Consider the following 17,299-nt stretch of genomic DNA (forward strand, 5'->3'; position numbering starts at 1 on the left):
CTGTTCCACAAGTCTAAATCCACAGATCGCCATATGAGCAGATGGACGGAAGGCTCAGACCCCACAACTGTGAACATTGCCAAAAATGCCAACTAAAGATACTTCAAGGAATTCATGAAAGATGCCCCATCCTACACTGCCAACACAAGAGCACACAGTAGGCCACCTACCCAAGCCCACTATTCAAAAGGTGGCACCCCACCTCCCTCCCGCACCAAAAAGACATTCCTTAAATTCATCAACCTGGAGAATGAAGATTCGCCTGTCCATCTATGCCAATGAGATGGTGGCCGGAGAAGTTGCTCATTCCATTTTAACCTGAAAAAGAAAACTAGGCAGAGATAGCCTAACATCAACCTGCTCAGTGAGGTTTGCCTTTCTTTTTTTTTAAAACAGAAATTTAAGATTTATTTATTTTATCTTCTGTGTATAAGTACGTGTTATGCCTATATATGTGCATGGGCACCACGTATGTGCTTGGTGCCCAAGAGATCAGAGGAGGGCATTCAATCCCCCAACACTGGGGTTAGGGGTGTTAGTGAACCGCCACGTGGGTGCTGGAAACCGAACCCAGGTTCTCTGCAAGCACGGCGAGAATTCTTCTCTTTCCCTCTCCATTAATTTGTTTATTCACTTTATGCCCTGACCCATCACAGCCCCCCTCCTCTCAGACCCTCCACATGCCTTGCCCCCCCCCCTTTTCACCCTCCCCTTCTCAGAGGAGGAGGTGGTTCCCACATTGGTACAAGCTCACCCTGGCACATTTACTCTTAACTACAGGACCAGGCACATCCTCTCCCACTAAGGCCAAACAATGCTGCCCAGTTAGGGGAACAGGATCTAAAGGGAGGCATCAGAATCTAAGAGGGTCAGTACTCCAGTCGTTGGGGGAACTCATGACAAAGCTGTGCGTCTGCTGCATATGTGCAGGGGGCCCAGGACCAGCCCATGCGTGTTCTTTAGTTGGTGGTTCAGTCTCTGTGAATTCCCATGGCCCAGGTTAGTTGACTCTGTAGGTCTTCCTGTGGAGTCCTTGACCGTCCACCCCCCGCCCCACCAATATCCCTCAATTGTTCTCCCAACTCTTCCACAGGACTCCCCAAGCTGTGTCTAATGTTTGACTGCGGGTCTCTGCATCTGTTTCCATCAGCTGCTGGGTGAAGCCTCTCAGGGGAGTTATGCGAGGCTCCTGTCTGCAAGCATAGCAGAGTAACACTGATGGTGTCAGGGATTGGTTCTCTCCCATGGGATGGATCTCAAGTAGGGCCAGTCTTTTGTGGGTCATCCCCTCAATCTTTGCTCCGTCTTCTCCCTGCGCATCTTGTAGGCAGGATAAAATGTGGGTAGAAGGTTTTGTGCGTGGGTTGGCGTCTTTTTTTTTTTTTTAAATACTTTATTTAATTTTGAATTTAGGTGCTTTGGTGTAGGCGTATCAGATCTTGGAGTTACAGACAGCTGTGAGCTGCCATGTGGGTGCTGGGAATTGAACCCGGGTCCTTTGGAAGAGCAGGCAGTGCTCTTAACTACTGAGCCATCTCTCCAGCCCCCGGGTTGGCGTCTTTATCCCTCCAGTGGAAGCCCTGATTGGCTATAGGAGGTGGCCACTTCAGCCTCTATACCCCCCATTGCTTGGAACCTCAACTAGAATGACCCCCATAGACTTCCTGGGATCTCCCTTATCCCGGGTCTCGGGCACACCCGGGAGATGCAACCCACCTCTCTCATCTGGTCCCTTCTCCCCCACTTTTCCTACTCCTAATTCCCTCCCCACCCCCTCTCCTACCCAGGTCCCTCCCTCCGTCCACCTCCAATGTCTATTTTGTTTCCCCTTCTGAGTGAGATTCTAGCATCCTCCCTTGGATCCTCCTTGTTACTTAGCTTCTTTGGGTCTGTGGATTGTAATGAGGTAATCCTGTACTTTATGGCTAATGTCCACTTATAAGCGAGTACATACCATGCATGTCTTTTTGGGTTTGGGTTACCTCACGCATGATAATGTTTTCTAGTTCCATCCATTTTCCTGCAAATTTCATGATGTACTTGTTTTAACAGCCAGCATTCTTAACTATTGAGCCATGTCTCCAGCCCGGGAGTGTTTTTTTTCTTTATATCCCCTTTAGGTGTTTAATAATTTGTAGTTGGAAAACAATTCACACACTCCCCCATGCACATGGACATTTCCTATTACCTCTTGAGAAAGGGCTACATGCATTGCTCATCAGTGCTAAGTGCTAGGCATAACACTGCCACTGTCACTCCCACAGCCATAGCCACTGCCACAGCTACAGCCATGGCCACAGCCCCACATACACTTACCATGTTTTATGGTTGTAACAGTCCTCCAATCAGGAAGATGGATACTGTTTCTCTCTCTCTCTCTCTCTCTCTCTCTCTCTCTCTCTCTCTCTCTCTCCTCCCTCCCTCCCTCCCTCCCTCCCTCTCTCTCTCTCTCTCTCTCTCTCTCTCTCTCTCTCTCTCTCTCTCTCTCTCTCTCTCTCCCCTCCCTCCCTCTCTCTCTTTCCAGAAAAAACAAGACCCAGAAAGATTAAGTAACTTACCCTAAGTGGCAGAAATGGAGATTTATCCTGGAAATGGTTTTGTTATCCCTACCATCTCTCACTGATACTCCTAGGATAACAGTCTGTCATTTTACTGGTATAAATATAAACACATTTTATATGTTGATAATGCATATGTTTCTAAGAACATTTTTTTTAATCAAGAAGAGTATGATAGAAGAACTCAAAGACAGATCCAAAAAATGGTGATGGTATGAGATGACAGAATGGGAAGAAACTCAAGGAAATAGTGGATAGTAGGTTGGAGAGGCGGGAAGGGGAGGTGTTTTAGCTACCTGCTGCCAATCCTGTCATTCTAGACTTTCCCCACAAACTCCTCATTAGCAACCCCAGGCGCTTTTTATTTTGCCTCTCATTCTAAGACCACTGGGTTGGAGCAAAGCGCCCCTGCCATGCTGAGCTGCCCTCCTTACAAACACAGACCATCCATGCTTGTCTAGACAAACACGCTCAAATTTCCTGAGAATCACAACCTTAACTCTTCAGCTTTTTCTCCCAAGATTGTCCGTGACTTGCACATCAGAGGTGCTTGCTTTTGTGACCAAATCTTCAGGTTAGAGATGAACAAATGGAAACTCAGTGGGAAGAGAGACAGTTGTCTCTGAGCACAGAGAGGACCCACAGAGCCCTAAGGGCAGACCCTCTCCACTCTTTCCCTGCTGCTGCTGGGTACATGGCTAACCCTCTGCTCATAACTCCTTGCTACAGTTCGTTAACCACCTCTGTTTCTGCTCTTGCCTTGTCAAGGGGACCAAGCATGACAGTGGCAAGAAGGTGTAAACAGGATCCAGCAAACAGTCCTAAGTCTTAGTTGCTATCTAAGCCTCCATTTCTCTAATCTGTGAAATGGGACTACTACACCTGACCATGACGGAAGCCACCGAGCTCATGAACACAAAGTTATGAACCAAGGAAGTGATCCACTGGGCTAGGATCCCAGCACTGGCTTAGCGGTGGCCCTGGCCTGTGTGGACCTGATGTGTGCTTGCTGAATCAGCACTAGCAGCAGTAGCACATGGAAGCATGTCAGAAAGGAAATTTTCATGCCAATCCCAGGCCCACTCTAGTGACCCAAGACCTTGGAAGCAGGGCATCCTTCTGTGTTGAGCCAGCCCTCTTGGCAGTTCTGAGTGTGGTCAGGCTTGAGAATCACTGACTTAACAATGTCAGACTTTACAGGATCTGTATGCAAAGAATTCATCTCCAATGCTGAAAATCCACATGAGGGATAAGGGGACGAAGCTGCCCTCCAGAATGTTAAGAGTTGAAGGCAAGGGTTGTGCCATACAGTCTGAGGGCAATCAGTGTACACCCAACACCAAATACCAAAGTTAGCAAAAGGGAGACCACTAATAAATATTTATTGAACATATGAATGACAGAGAATGAATAAATCTGAACAAAATGGGCCCCATGACACAACTCTTAGTGTTATATAAAGCCTAACCAAGGCCAAGGAAAGGGCAAGGTACAGGTGGAAGAAGATGGACACCAAGTGGCTCCAGAGGTGAGTCAATGCCAGTTCCATCTCTGACACAGCTTTAGCATTCCTAGGCAATCAACAGAAGGTGCACAGTAGGTAGCCAGAGCACATAGGGAAAATAGGAAGGAAAAATGAATGTCTTTGGGCCATGATTGTATCCCATGTGGCCCGTGATGGGACAGGTGGAAAGGAGGAAGGCGTACCAGCACACCATTAGACCAGCAGCCCTGAGGATCTCCCTGCAATGAGAGTAGAGGAAAAGGTGGCTAGAGCAGGAAGCTGGTGATTAAATGTGCCTAGGAACCACAAAGTGCTAAGGGAAACCATGAGTCCTGCATTACCAGGGAGCCCCTCTCTTCAACAGAACATTTGGCACTTTGGTTCCAAGACTGGTTTATCATACCACGCTTGATGGCGTTGGGAGAGGCAACCCAACACCGGAAAATCAGACCCTGCAGTCCTCACCACAACTGTGCTTCTGTCCTTGAGAGAGCTAGCTGAGCTGCCTGTTGCTGAGGCACCCAGGGCAATGCAGAATGTTAGCACACAGGGAGGGGGCAGGGAAGGAGAACTACTCCCTTCTTGGCAGACAGGACGCAGGGGGGCAGAGTTGGGTGGCCAAGTTTTCAGTCCTCTCCCCAAGCACAAAGACTCATGACATCCCTCCAGCTGCTAAAGGCACCACCACCTCCTAGCAGCACCATAGTCTGGCAGCCAAGCCTTCAACACACAGGCTTTTTAGCTTTGTAAGAAACCAACTGCAGCTGGGTGCGGTTTGGTAAAAGGAAGGGAAGAGAGGGAAGGAGAAGGGAGAAAAGGAGAAAGTAGAGAGTTAGGACTAAAGTCTAAGAATAAGAACACTGGCAAATTTCTACAAGCAAATTACATCACCAAATATGAGTTTTTAAAAAAAAAAGTTTAGTAATTTATTTTCTATGTATGGGTGTTTTGCCTGCACATATGTCTGTGCACCATATGCATGCCTAGAACCCGCAGAGGCCAGAAGAGGGCATTGGATTCCCTGGGACTTGAGTTACAGGCAGTTGTGAGCTACCAGTTGGATGGTGGGAATCAAATCCAATTCCTCCAAAAGAGCAGCCAGTGTTATTAATGGTGAAACATCACTCCAGTCCCATTTATTTATTCGTTTTGTTTTTACTTTTTTGGTTTTCTGAGACAGGGTTTCTCTGTGTAGCCCTGGCTATCCTGGACTTGCTTTGTAGACCAGGCTGCCCTCAAACTCGCAGCAATCCGCCTGCCTCTGCCTCTTGAGTGCTGGGATTAAAGGTGTGCACTACCATGCCCAGCTCTCCCATTTTTTAAATATATTTTATTAATTTATTCATATTACATCTCAATGGTTATCCCATCCCTTGTATCCTCCCATTCTTCCCTCCCTCCCATTTCCCCCTTACTCCCTTCCCCTATGACTGTGACTGAGGGGGACCTCTTCCCCCTGTATATGCTCATAGGGTATCAAGTCTCTTCTTAGTAGCCTGCTATCCTTCCTCTGAGTGCCACCAGGCCTCCCCTTCCAGGGGACGTGGTCAAATATGGGGCACCAGAATTTGTGTGAAAGTCAGACCCCACTCTCCACTCAACTGTGAAGAATGTCCTGTCCATTGGGTAGATCTGGGTAGGGGTTCGAAGTTTACTGCATGTATTGTCCTTGGCTGATGCCATAGTTTGAGCAGGCCTCCTGTGCCCAGATCTACCTGTCATAATATTCTTCTTGTAGGTTTCTAGGACCCTCTGGATCCTTCTATTTCCCCATTTTCCCATGCTTCTCTCACCTACAGCCCTAATAGGATGTCCTCCCCTCTGTCCCACTTTCCTGATAAGTGAAGACATTCATGGGACATGCCCCTTGAGCTAGTGTCCAGATATGAGTATATACCATTTGACTGTTTCTGCTTCTGAGTGAACTCACTCATTATGATCATTTCTAGTTCAATCCATTTGTCCACAAATTTCGGGAATTCCTTGTTTTTAATAGCTAAGTAGCCTGGAACACATTGGCACAGGAGACAACTTCCCACTTTTTTTTTAATGAGGCAAAGTAAAGTATGAACTTGCTTGTAAGAAGAAATTAAAAGAAGCAGAAAATTAAGTTTCTAAAATAAACACAAATATGCATCTAAATATGGATGTGCACCAGTACCCAAGAACGGGCTGGCAGAATAATTCAGTTTGGCTGTAGATACCACTGTTAATCAAAGCTCATTCAGGCATTCCACACAGGCAGCTTACCTGAAAAACCTTTCAATTTGTATGTCAGGCAAGTTGGTAATTAAACACTTCAATTGCCTGTTGGCTTTATTAAGGATATGATAATCTTGGCGTAGTTAACTTATAATTATTCTGTTTATCAAAGGAAGTTGATATTTAGTTTAGGAATGTGTCAACCCTGAAGCCCTTAGGTTAAAAACCTCAAGACCTGTTTCAGCTCTGTGTGTACTTACTGTAGTGAACAGAACCCAAGAGAGATCACCTCTCCTCTTTTAGCCAGGTACAGTGTAACCTTGATATTGACAACTCAAAGACTTGCTTTTAATAACAGCTATCAAAAGTAACCTCATGATGTAATAGCAGCTGTATGTGAGTTATGTTCTGTTCCTGCTTATAATACTTAAAATTTGAAGAAAGATGATTAGATAGATAGATGTTAGAAAAAAAGAAAGCACAACCCCACTGTAATTATGAGGCAGAATCAACTGAGAAACATTCCTTAAAATAACCGTGCTTGACAAAGAGTTTTGAGTTATGAAAGACAAATTTTTTTTAAAAAACTGAAAAATATTCCAAAATCAAAATAGACATAAGAACTTAATGGGCTTTTTAAATCCAGGATTAAACTCAGAATCAGAAAATAAGTTTTGTGTGATGAGGACCAACTGGCAAAATATAAAAACAGATCACTGATAAGATAGTGCTATTAGATTAGTGACAAATTCCTCAGCAAGGCCACTGATAGTTGGAGGACACCATCCTGAAGAAACACTGACGTTCTCAGAGTCAGAGAGTGCGTCCTGTGGAACTAGAAAGAAATCATCCTGAGTGAGATAACCCAAATCCAGAAAGATAAATATAGCATGTATTCTCTTCTATGTGCCAATATTAGCCAAATGATAATCGAGCTGCAATCCATTGACTCAGAGAGGTTAGATATAGGGTAAGGGACTAGTGGGCAGGGGGAGACACATGAATCTCTCTGGGAAGGGGAATAGAATGTATTTTATGGGGGAACTGGGGGGATGGGAGCAGGAGAATCAGGTCGGGAGGGGAGATGGAGGTGAGAGAGGGAATGTGGGGGGCTATTCTAGAAACCTAGTGCAGTGGAAACTTCCTGAAATATATGACGGTGATCATAATGAAGTCTCTAAGTAATGAGGGAGACGCGCCCAACTGGCCATCTCTTGTCACCAAACGAAGCTTCCAGTACCATGACTGGGTTACATCCAGCTGAGTTTTGGGCTGAAAGGGTCCCATGGAAATCACCAAACAATCTAGGCCAAGACAACAGATTGTTCTCCACAAGCTGACAGCAAGGCCCCACAGCTGACGACAACACCCACACAGCTCACTGGACACAGAGAGGGCAGGCCGGTGGCCGCATAGAACCATAACTCCTACATTCCAGTGTCTTTAGCACAGGAAGGCACCCTGCAGCCTACCAAACACCAACCGAGCTATAAAACTTTTAACCTACAATCTGCCCCATCTGTAAAATATGCTTAGGGTAATGGCGGCACACAGCTTGTGGGAGTAACCAACCAATGTCTGATTACACTTAAGGCCCATTCTCTAAAATGGAACCCATACATGTTACTGCTTGGGTGACCAAGAACCAAAAACTAGATATTCCAGAGACCTAGAGTATTACCAAATACTACTACTGGTCTGGAAAAAAAAGAAAAGAAAAGAAAGAAAGAAAGAAACCATAAAATGACTCCTAGTTTCATTCCGCTGCACTCATAGATCAGTATCTTAGTCAGCCATCATCAGAGAAGCTTCTTCCTGGAACAGATGGGAACAAATAAAGAGACTCATAGCCAGACAGTACGCAGAGAGAGAGAGAGAACTTGGAACACATAGTTCTAAATGGGTTGTCTCCATCAAATCTCTCCTCTCAGAGCTCAGGGAGCCCTGAGAAGAGGAGCTGGAAAGAGAGTGACAGCCAGAGGGGATGGAGGACACCAGGAGAACAAGGCTCTTTAGATCAACTGAGCAAAGCGTATCTGAACTCACAGAGACCGAAGCAGCAAGGACAGGGTAGACCTGGGTCTGCACCAGGCTCTCTGTGTACGTATCACAGCCTTCAGTTTAGTGTTTTTTGTAAATGTATTTGTTTATTCCCTTTACATCCTGGTTGCATTCCCCCCTACTCTCCTCCAAGTGGCTCCCCCACACACTCCTTTCATTCTCAGAGAAGAGGGAGGTCCCCCATGGGTACCAACCCACCCTGGCACATTAAGTCACTGCAGGACTAGCTAGGCACATCCTCTCCCACTGAGGCCAGACAAGGCAGTCTGCTTAGGGGAATGGGATCCAAAGGGAGGCTTCAGAGTCAGCAAGGGACCCCGGTCCAGTTGTTGGAGGATCCAAATGAAGACCAAGCCCTTGCATCTGCTACGTATGTGTAGGGGGCCTAGAACCAGCCCATGCATGCTCTCTGGTTGGTGGTTCAGCCTCTGTGAGCCCCCATGGGCCCAGGTTAGTTGCCTCTGTATTTTTATGGAACTCCTGAATGTCTGAACAAGTAGCTCTCTGATTCTTGTGACTTCTCTTGGGGCTCTCTTTCCTCCTGTTGGGCTGCCTTGTCCAACTTTGATATGATAGTTTTTGTGTTATCTTATTATGTTTTATTTTGTCATCCTTTTCTAATAGAGACAGAAAAGGAGTGGATCTGGTGAGGAGAGGGAAGTGTGGAGGATCTGGGAGAAGTAGAGGGAGGGGAAACTGTCATCAGGACATGTTGCATGAGAAAACAATCTATTTTTAACAAAGGAGAGGAGATAAAAACACAAATAAAAAGAGAGTGCATCCTGCCTGCTGCTTGTTTTCCAACCATGCAGGTCAGCTAATGAAGGGAGACGTGGGCATCAGGCACAGGTTCTTTGTGCCACCCTGAAAACTGTCTGCGGACCTCGGGGAATGAAGTTACCCAAATCAAAAATCCCTTAGAGTAGAAACAGCCCTTCTCGTAAATTAGAATTTAGTGAATTAGTAAGTTTCCCTGAATTCATTCATTCATCCATCCAGTAAATATTTCTTAGATACCAATTAGGTAGCAGGAATTAAGAAAAATGGAAGAGAGGAAGAAAAGAAAAAATGGGAAAGAAAAAGATGAAAAGTGGGTGTGGTGGGTGTGGAATGACACAACTCAGGCTTCTGGTAAATCCACCTCTGAACTCAAGGAACCTCAGTCCCACATGTGAAAGCAAATTCAAGATCTCTCCTGACCCTCCAGGGTCATTCCTTAACACTGTATCTCAGAATCTTAGGGAGGTATGATGCTAACTCACCCAGTGGCCCAACCAGGAGCTTGCTGTGCCCTGTCTGTTTGTCATCATTTCTTCTATGGTTCTACTCGTTTTCTCCCAAATATGTGGAGGCTTCACCATCACCTTTTTTCATTACCTGGCCCAGACATGCAGAAGGAGCTTCTAGCAGATCTCCTCACTTGGCTTCTCTGTGGAACAACCTGCACGTTCCTCACTCAGCTGCCACAGAGATGTCTTCAGAAGGGACTCCTGAGTTGCACTCACCCCTGCGCCACATATGTCAATGGCTCCCTGCCACATTAGAAAACAAAGACCCTCTTCTCTCACCATACCTTTTTAAATGATGTCTCGTGCATGTGACCACTTAATAAATGGCTGACTCATACAGCAAAGCTCAGTGAAAGCAGAAGCCAGGCCTGGGTTTGCACACCACTGTAAGTACACACAGTTGGCATTCAATTAATATTTGTTTAATTAGGTGGATAGGCAATTAAAATAATTAATGTCTGGCCTCGACCAATGAATGAAGTGTGGTGCCATTAGCAGCCACTGGGGACCAAGGGGAGGAGTAAGCTAGGAAGACACAGGCTTTGTAGAATCTGTGGGAACCCACAGACCCAGCAGGCAGCTGGAACACACAGACCCACCCTTGAAGATACTGATTAGGAAAACGCACACTCTCTGGCCACCACAGTGCCATAGACCCCAAAGTTATTTCTTTAGCTTTCTTCCTATGCCTGCAGGAAAGAATCAAGATAATCCAAGTCTCCTCTGTTCACCAATGACAACTATCATTTGCATAAATTTGCATAAGCCCATCCCAAGGCTGCCTGCTGTAGGGACTGGCTTAGTCCACACCACATGCAGCTAGACTGTTTTATCAGCATCTTTCAGGGCCCTATCCTCCAGCACAGTGCCCTCTGCTCAGGGAAGAAGGAAGAGCTGTGCTCAGGGAGGTTGGTTGAATAGAATTGGAAGTTTTCTGGTGTGGCATGCTTTAAAAAAAAAAATCAGAGAGCACAGCTGTGATCCTTGATCACATTCATTCATTTTATTCTTTGGGGGACTTGGAATCCATCAAGCATATCAAATTATGGCAAACGATTCCAGACTATGCCTCATTTCAAATTGCTGATGCGAAAGAATTACCAATGCCATTCTAAAAATAAGAAAAACTCCTTGCACTTCTGTTATTTCACATTGAAATTAACTTCCATCATGGATTCATAACTGTCTTAAGGCACCATCTTAAACCAGGCGTGGTGGCACACACCTGTAATCCTAGCACCCAGGAGGCCGAGGCAGGAAGATTAGGAATTCAAGAACAGCCTGGGCTACACAGCAAAGTCCAATCTCAAAAGAGGGGATGGGTATCTCCTTGTTTTCAGGGTTGTCACGTTTTCTAGAGACCTTTCATACAAGTCAGCCCCTTTATGGACCACACATGCTGACAGAACCTTATGTATCTTTTCCATTTGTCAGTTTCCAGAGATCTGTGACAGGTTTATTCCCTTAGGTGAGAGTTTATCAACAGCTCTAGTGGCAAGTGAGTCTGGATACTCCAGTATGGAGCAGTGGTACCCTGTGCCCTCACTTGAGATGCATACACATCTGCAAACTCTAAGCCCGGGTGTCCATCTGACTCACAGCAATGTTCAAGACAAGTAAGAAAATATATTTTGTAAAACTATGAATAAAATAATCGGAGCATAAATTAACTTTAGGTTTCTGCTTGTTTGCCTAAAATACAGAAATAAAATCATTACACACACACTCGCACACACGCAGGTGAGTGCACCCATACATACTAAGTTTTCTTAACTGAATGGCACATGCCTTTAACCCCAGCACTCAGGAGGTAGACGTAGGCAGATCTCTGAGTTCGAGGCCAGCCTGGTCTACAGAGTGGGTTCCAAGACAGCCAAGGTCACAGCGTAACCTTGTCTCATAAACCAAAACCAACCAAACAAAAAATAAATAAATAAATAAACACTTAAGGCATTAGTGAGGTACACATTTGGGTGGATTGCTAGGATCTTTCCAGAGAGAAACAATTGAATAAAGAAGACCAGTCCCTGAAAGTGGTGGCTCCATCCACAAAGGGAAAAAGAAGAAAGCCATCTGGGCAGCAACAGTCCATCTCTGCTGTCCTGGCCAGACCTGAGCAAGTAGCCCTACACTTTTTCATCACGCCTTCCCTACCATGATAGATTAGACCCGCTCAAATGAATGCTTTCTGTCTAGTATTTCATCAGTTGCTAATAATATGCTCACATCTCAATCTGTTACTCGGGGCAACCATGTACCTTCCCTGGCCTTCCTTCAGTCATGTGACAACTAGGGTGATTCAAAGGTCTAGGCAAAAATAGTCGAGAAAATGACACCCCAGGCTGAGAGGTTCTGATGGACCAAGAGGATCCACAAGGGTCCCATTGAGTATTGACATTGGAAAGAACACCCTCTCCTTTGGCCCCATTTTGTTTACCCAGGTACCAACCCAAGGAGGATCTTTTAAAAGGACCTCAGTGGAATTTTACAAGGGCCCTTCCACTCCAACCACTGGCCTCTCCATCTGGCCTCCCCTCCTTCTAGAGAGAATTGTAAGCTTTGTGGGCTACATGACTTCTTGCCTTCTTATATAAAGTCTAGAAGAACTGGTCAGGTTAGGGATTATCCTTGTAGGATGCCCATGCTAAAATCAAATTACCAGAAATAAAAGTCCACTATAAACTACACAGCTTAGAGATGCAGGGTGGGCGTTTTCTTCAAGGCAGGTAAAGGAACCACACGTGAAACTGTAAGACAATTCCTTGGTGTCCACTCACTAACAACAGCTTACCAAGTGAAAACCAGTACAGCAGGGGCTTGTGTGGACACAGGAACAGGTGCACTTCCTGCCTTCCCAGGTTTCCAGTCAGACCAGACACATGAGACCCTTCACCCAACCACACAGTCTATTCAATTCCTGTTCAGGAGGGGTGCTAGCTCCTTTTAGACTGTGCCATGTTGGGAGCAGACACCGCAAAAAGCACATAGCTGTTTCAAAGCTGCACAACTTCATAAAAATCACAAATGCTTAAATATCGTCTAACAAAGTAGAACAACACTCCCACACACAGCTCTAGAACTTTCTTCTCTATTCCAGCAGATGAATACACCATTCCTGGTCAGAAACAACAGAGAAAATCCAGCTAATACAACAGGAGGGGGCCAGTATGAGGAGTAGTCCTGACTTAAAAGCTGCAAGATGTCAAGAGCTATGGAAACACCTGAGAGCCATCCGTTTCCTCCACTCTGTTCCTGTAGGGTAACTGGTAGAATGCTAACCTAAATCTCAAGCAAGAGGCCTTAGAAGGACCAGAGTAAGGGTTGGAAACAACGGAGTGACAAGTGAAACAAAACAAAACAAAAAACAAAACAAAGCCGTTTCATCCACCATTTATGAGGTCCCAGGATGCTGCTGCTGTACCACATCACAAGGTCTTTGCAAATGTTCCACCGGAGTGCAGCGGTCAGCGAGGGGGCGTGGGAGGTGGCCCATGGCACTCCAAGTACAGATCAGCTGCAGAAACTAGTTTTGATGCCTCTCAATCCATCTAACTGTGTTTACCAAACTCTCCTTCTGTGCAAAACAACATCTTGGGGGGAGAGGGAGGAAGTAGGAAGAGAAACCTCAAGAAATGTCACGTGACTTCTGCTCATGGGAGTGAGCAGCTAGCCTGGTGCAAATTTCTAGAAGGGAAATATCTATCCCTCCTTGACTCACATGTTTAACCATAACCCTTGAGCCTAACCCTTCTGTCCCAAAGAAGCTGAAGCCTCATACGGGGCAAGACCAGGACTCAAAAGCCATCACAGAGGACCAGATTAAAAAAAAAAAAAAAACGATGAACGATAGCCTAGTTCATCACTGCAAGACATTTTCCTTGAGAAACCCCCACCATGCTCAGGGTCTCTGGTGGTTCTGTCAACTGAGAAAAGACCTGGCCATCACAGTGTATCAAGTTGACCATGTAGTGACCAATAACATGCCTTCCAAGTCCCCAGGTCCCCATAGCATAGAGAACAATTTAATGGACGAAGCTGTTCCCAACAGTGGTAGAACGGTACATGAGTTATGCAAGTTACCTCCGAGTTCATGATTTTCCCCAACAGAAGTCTATTCTGGATTCAGCCATCTTCACTTTTTTTTTTCCTTTGCCTTTTCTCATCTCACTACAGTGAAATCTATTAATTTTCTATTGATTTCTAAGTAGCAGGATAGGTTGAAAGAACTTCAGTGGTAAACAAAACGACACAGGCATGTTTCTAAGCCAGTCATTTACCCACCCACTCAGTGTTCCAGGCAGGGACTCCACGTCTGCTCTTCCAGGACTGCCTGTTTCGGTTAACGAGCCTCCTTTCTTGGAGTTCTAAAGGTTCATCATCTCCTTGTCCCCACAGGCACCTGCCTCTGTGTGTTCTGGCTTTTCTCATTGCCTTTACTCCAAGTCTAACGAAGGACACATCCTACACTCTGTCTGCCCCCTGGTAATTCGCGTCTCTGTTCAGGCCACTCCAGCTAAGTCTGACCGCCTGCCTGCACCTGCCTCTTTTCAAAGCAGCCCCTGCTTCCCGGCTTACTATCTTCTGTCTTACCTCCACCTAGCTGACAACTCAACCTTTCAGGAAAGCAGGCATCACTGGGGCTCCTTTGTTCAGTACCACTTAAGACCCTCTCTTAATATGGGAAGAGGCAGTCTCAGTCCTTGTCTCTTAAGGCCCATGCGACTCAACACTAGGTCGCCCGGTGACTGGGGTCTCACACCTCATTCACTGGCCTCCAGCCCACACTTAGGGCATGCCCATTACGTGTGTCTCTGCATTTTCAAGCTGTACCTTCTGCAAGGTCCAGCTAAAGTGTCCAATGTCCCCCAACCTTCCGGGGCCAGCACAGATGGAAGGGCTCTTCCATTCATAACTTTGAAGACATTCTCCTCTCATAAGCACTTTGGTAGTTCACCTCCCCCCCCCACAGGGTCTGGGTCTGCACCCCAACACAAGACCTCTTCCGCTGGGCTTTCTCGGGGTCTGAGCTCTATGACTGTCCCTGCCTCAAGCCACAGTGATCTATGATTCTCCAGGCCCACAGTAGACAGCCCAAGACCTAAAACTTGCGGGGTAGTCGCATGTCTTCTATCCTTTCAGCCTTGCATGATATCACAGAGAACTTTGCCAACGACAATAGGGCTCCCCCGCCACAGAGCCACAGCAGCCCAACACTCCCACTCATTCATGAATTCCTTCCATTTTTCTAATCTGCCCGCACGAGCCCAGTGATCACAGGCTGTACCTTGGGAGACAGCAGGCAATCGGACAGGGACGGGACTGCTCCAGGCTACTTTATAACCATTACCCTTTTCCTGTCCAGAAAGAACTGGGATATACTGTGGCCAGGTGTAAACCCCGCCAAAGATCAGCGCGGGGGAGGCGGGGCTGATAGGCGAAGAGTCCCAGGAGTTCCGCCCTGTTGAATCCCCGCTCCAAACTTTTCTCAGGCTCGGCGCGACACCTGGCATCCGCCGGCCCCTGTGGCTCTAGAGCCCGCAGGAGAGCATCGAGTCACCCACGGTAGCGGCTGGCGCCGGCGGGACCAGGTTGAGCACCGTTTGTGAATGAGGATGCCACAGCCGGTGCTGATGCTGAAGCTGCTGCCAGGCGGCAGCGGCGGCAGCTCCCCACCCCCGGGCTGCGCGGCTCAGGCTGGGCCTGAGGCTCGGCTGCTACTCACCCGGAGGGTTGACGGCGGCCGGGGTTGCCATCTTGCCGGGAGGGACCGGCGGGGGCGGGGACGGGGACCCAGCGCCGCCGCGGCCGCGCCACACAAAGGAAGGTGCGGGCGGTGCTCCCCGCGCTCCCGCGCTCTGAGAGCGCCCCGCGCTCCTGCCCGCGCTGCTCCTCGCGCCCCGCGCGCTCCCCGCTCCTCCGCGCGCACCCGCGCTCCTCCCTTCCCGGGCCTCCTCCGGGTTCAGCCTTTGTGGTACGGCTAGGGTGCCGGGCCCGCGGCTCCCGGGTCCGAGCCGTAGCACCGCGAGACTTGGGGCAGCCAGCGGGCAGCGGGACCCCCCTCGGGCCCGCGCAGGTGCCCAGGCTAAAGGCTTCAGTGTACCCTCATCCGCCTCTGTAGGGTCCCCAGGTGTCGGGAGCACATCGCCAAGGGGCGCTATCCTCTCGCGGAGGATCGGGTGAGCTAGCGACCCATTTGGATGCAGAGGACAACTGGCCTCAGAAACAAAGGCGTCCCAGTGCTGCCACTTAGCATGCCAAGGCCGCACCACTGGACTCCCCGGGCTCCTGGGCTAGGGCTGTGGAAGACGGCCTTAGAAAAGGAGCCCAGAAATACCAGGGCCACCGTCTCTCCTAGGCATTCACGCGCAGCTTCAGCACAGAGCCTTGGCCTAGGAAAGGAGAGAAGTCAAGGAGGCTTTGAGGACAGTGTCTAGCTCTGAGGACATGGCTACTGATAATGTTTATCACTCAGTTCCCTCGAGGGCTTTATTCACACCTCCAAATTCGGGGCTTAAAAAGGTTTCTAATGATTTCATCTGCGTTTGCAGGTGAAATGAGATGGCAGGGAACTTGAAGAGGTGTTTTCCAGGCAGCCACTAGAATTCCTGGAGGGATGCTCCGCAGTAGATGCCCTGATAAGGGGAAGTTAGAAGGCCAGAGCTGAAGGCAGTATGGCGTCGAATACTGATGGAACTGCAGAAGATGGTATACTATTTCCAAAGAAGCATAGGTTAGGATAGGAAAATGATGCTTAGGGTGTGTTTACAAACCAACATTGTCTTTGGGAGACTGTCTCTACAGCCCTAATCAAACGGACAAATGTTTAAAGTTCCATGTACCCAGCACAGTCCTGGGTGTTGAGCATACAGGAGTCCTGTCCTGCAGGGCTTCTGGGCTAGGAGGGAGGTGAGAGGAAGGGCACAAGGCACCTGATGTCCAGGGGCAGCTGTTCTTGGGAGCTTAAAACAGAACCCATGAAATTTGGTCACCGCTGAGTGAAAGGGACAGAGAGGAAGTGACATTGAAAAGTTTTCTTTGAGGAAATGGCTAGGCTATAGGGAAGTACAAAGGCAAGACATTTCCAAGGAAAAGTAGCACACCGCATCCAGACACAAGACAGGCCAGGCCCAGGTAGAAACAAGGAGAGATCAGTGGGGATATCAGCCAGGGTCTGAAACTTCAGCAGCTGTCTAAGTACAGGGGCCCTGATACATGGGCCCTGATGTCCAGCTGTAAACCAAGTGAGACACAGTCTCTCTTCTATACTCCCCCAAAGGCAACACTCTCAAGTGTCAGTGTTCGATATGTACTTGTTCTGTTTGGGCATGGGGGCTCTTATTCATAGCCTAGGCCAGCCTTGGACTTGTAAAAATCCTCCTGCCTTTGCATCCCGAGTGCTTGCAGTGCATGTGTGCAGAACCACACACATTGTGAAGTTTCTGCAGGGGAGGAAATACAGAGCCATTCTCGGCATCGTGCACACATTCCATCCCAGATGTTTTTAGCAAAGTCTTTTCTTGTCTCTGGCCATGGGCGGCTCCGGCCCACATCACTGCTGAGCTCTTTCTTTCCTCCAACTTTCCACACGCCTGAAAAGCAATCAGGTTTCCCCCTTGACAGATACATGGCAGGGTAGTAGCCAGTTCAGTCACAACATGTGCCTCATTTTGTCCCCAGATATGTGA

General features: G+C 47.6%; 1 protein-coding gene across 6 annotated transcripts in view; it reads right to left on the reverse strand.

Annotated features, from left to right (window-relative positions):
* The window catches only part of ARNT2 (aryl hydrocarbon receptor nuclear translocator 2), a 157,526-nt gene extending 141,706 nt beyond the window's left edge, over nucleotides 1-15,820 (reverse strand). For 3 of the 6 annotated variants that reach the window (XR_014777477.1, XM_084773367.1, XM_084773363.1), the window contains exon 1: nucleotides 14,899-15,005. Coding sequence is in view for 1 of the 6 variants with exons in the window: in XM_084773370.1 (XP_084629496.1) it covers nucleotides 15,337-15,367 (31 nt within the window). In the remaining 5 variants the exon portion in view is untranslated. Of the gene's footprint in view, nucleotides 1-14,898; nucleotides 15,007-15,336 lie in introns of those variants that run through there. The other 3 variants (XM_084773369.1, XM_084773368.1, XM_084773370.1) reach the window with 2 other exon arrangements.
* Between the last annotated feature and the right edge of the window lie 1,479 nt (nucleotides 15,821-17,299).

Source organism: Acomys minous (assembly GCF_964271855.1).
Source record: "Acomys minous genome assembly, chromosome: 2".
Taxonomy (NCBI): Eukaryota; Metazoa; Chordata; class Mammalia; order Rodentia; family Muridae; genus Acomys; species Acomys minous.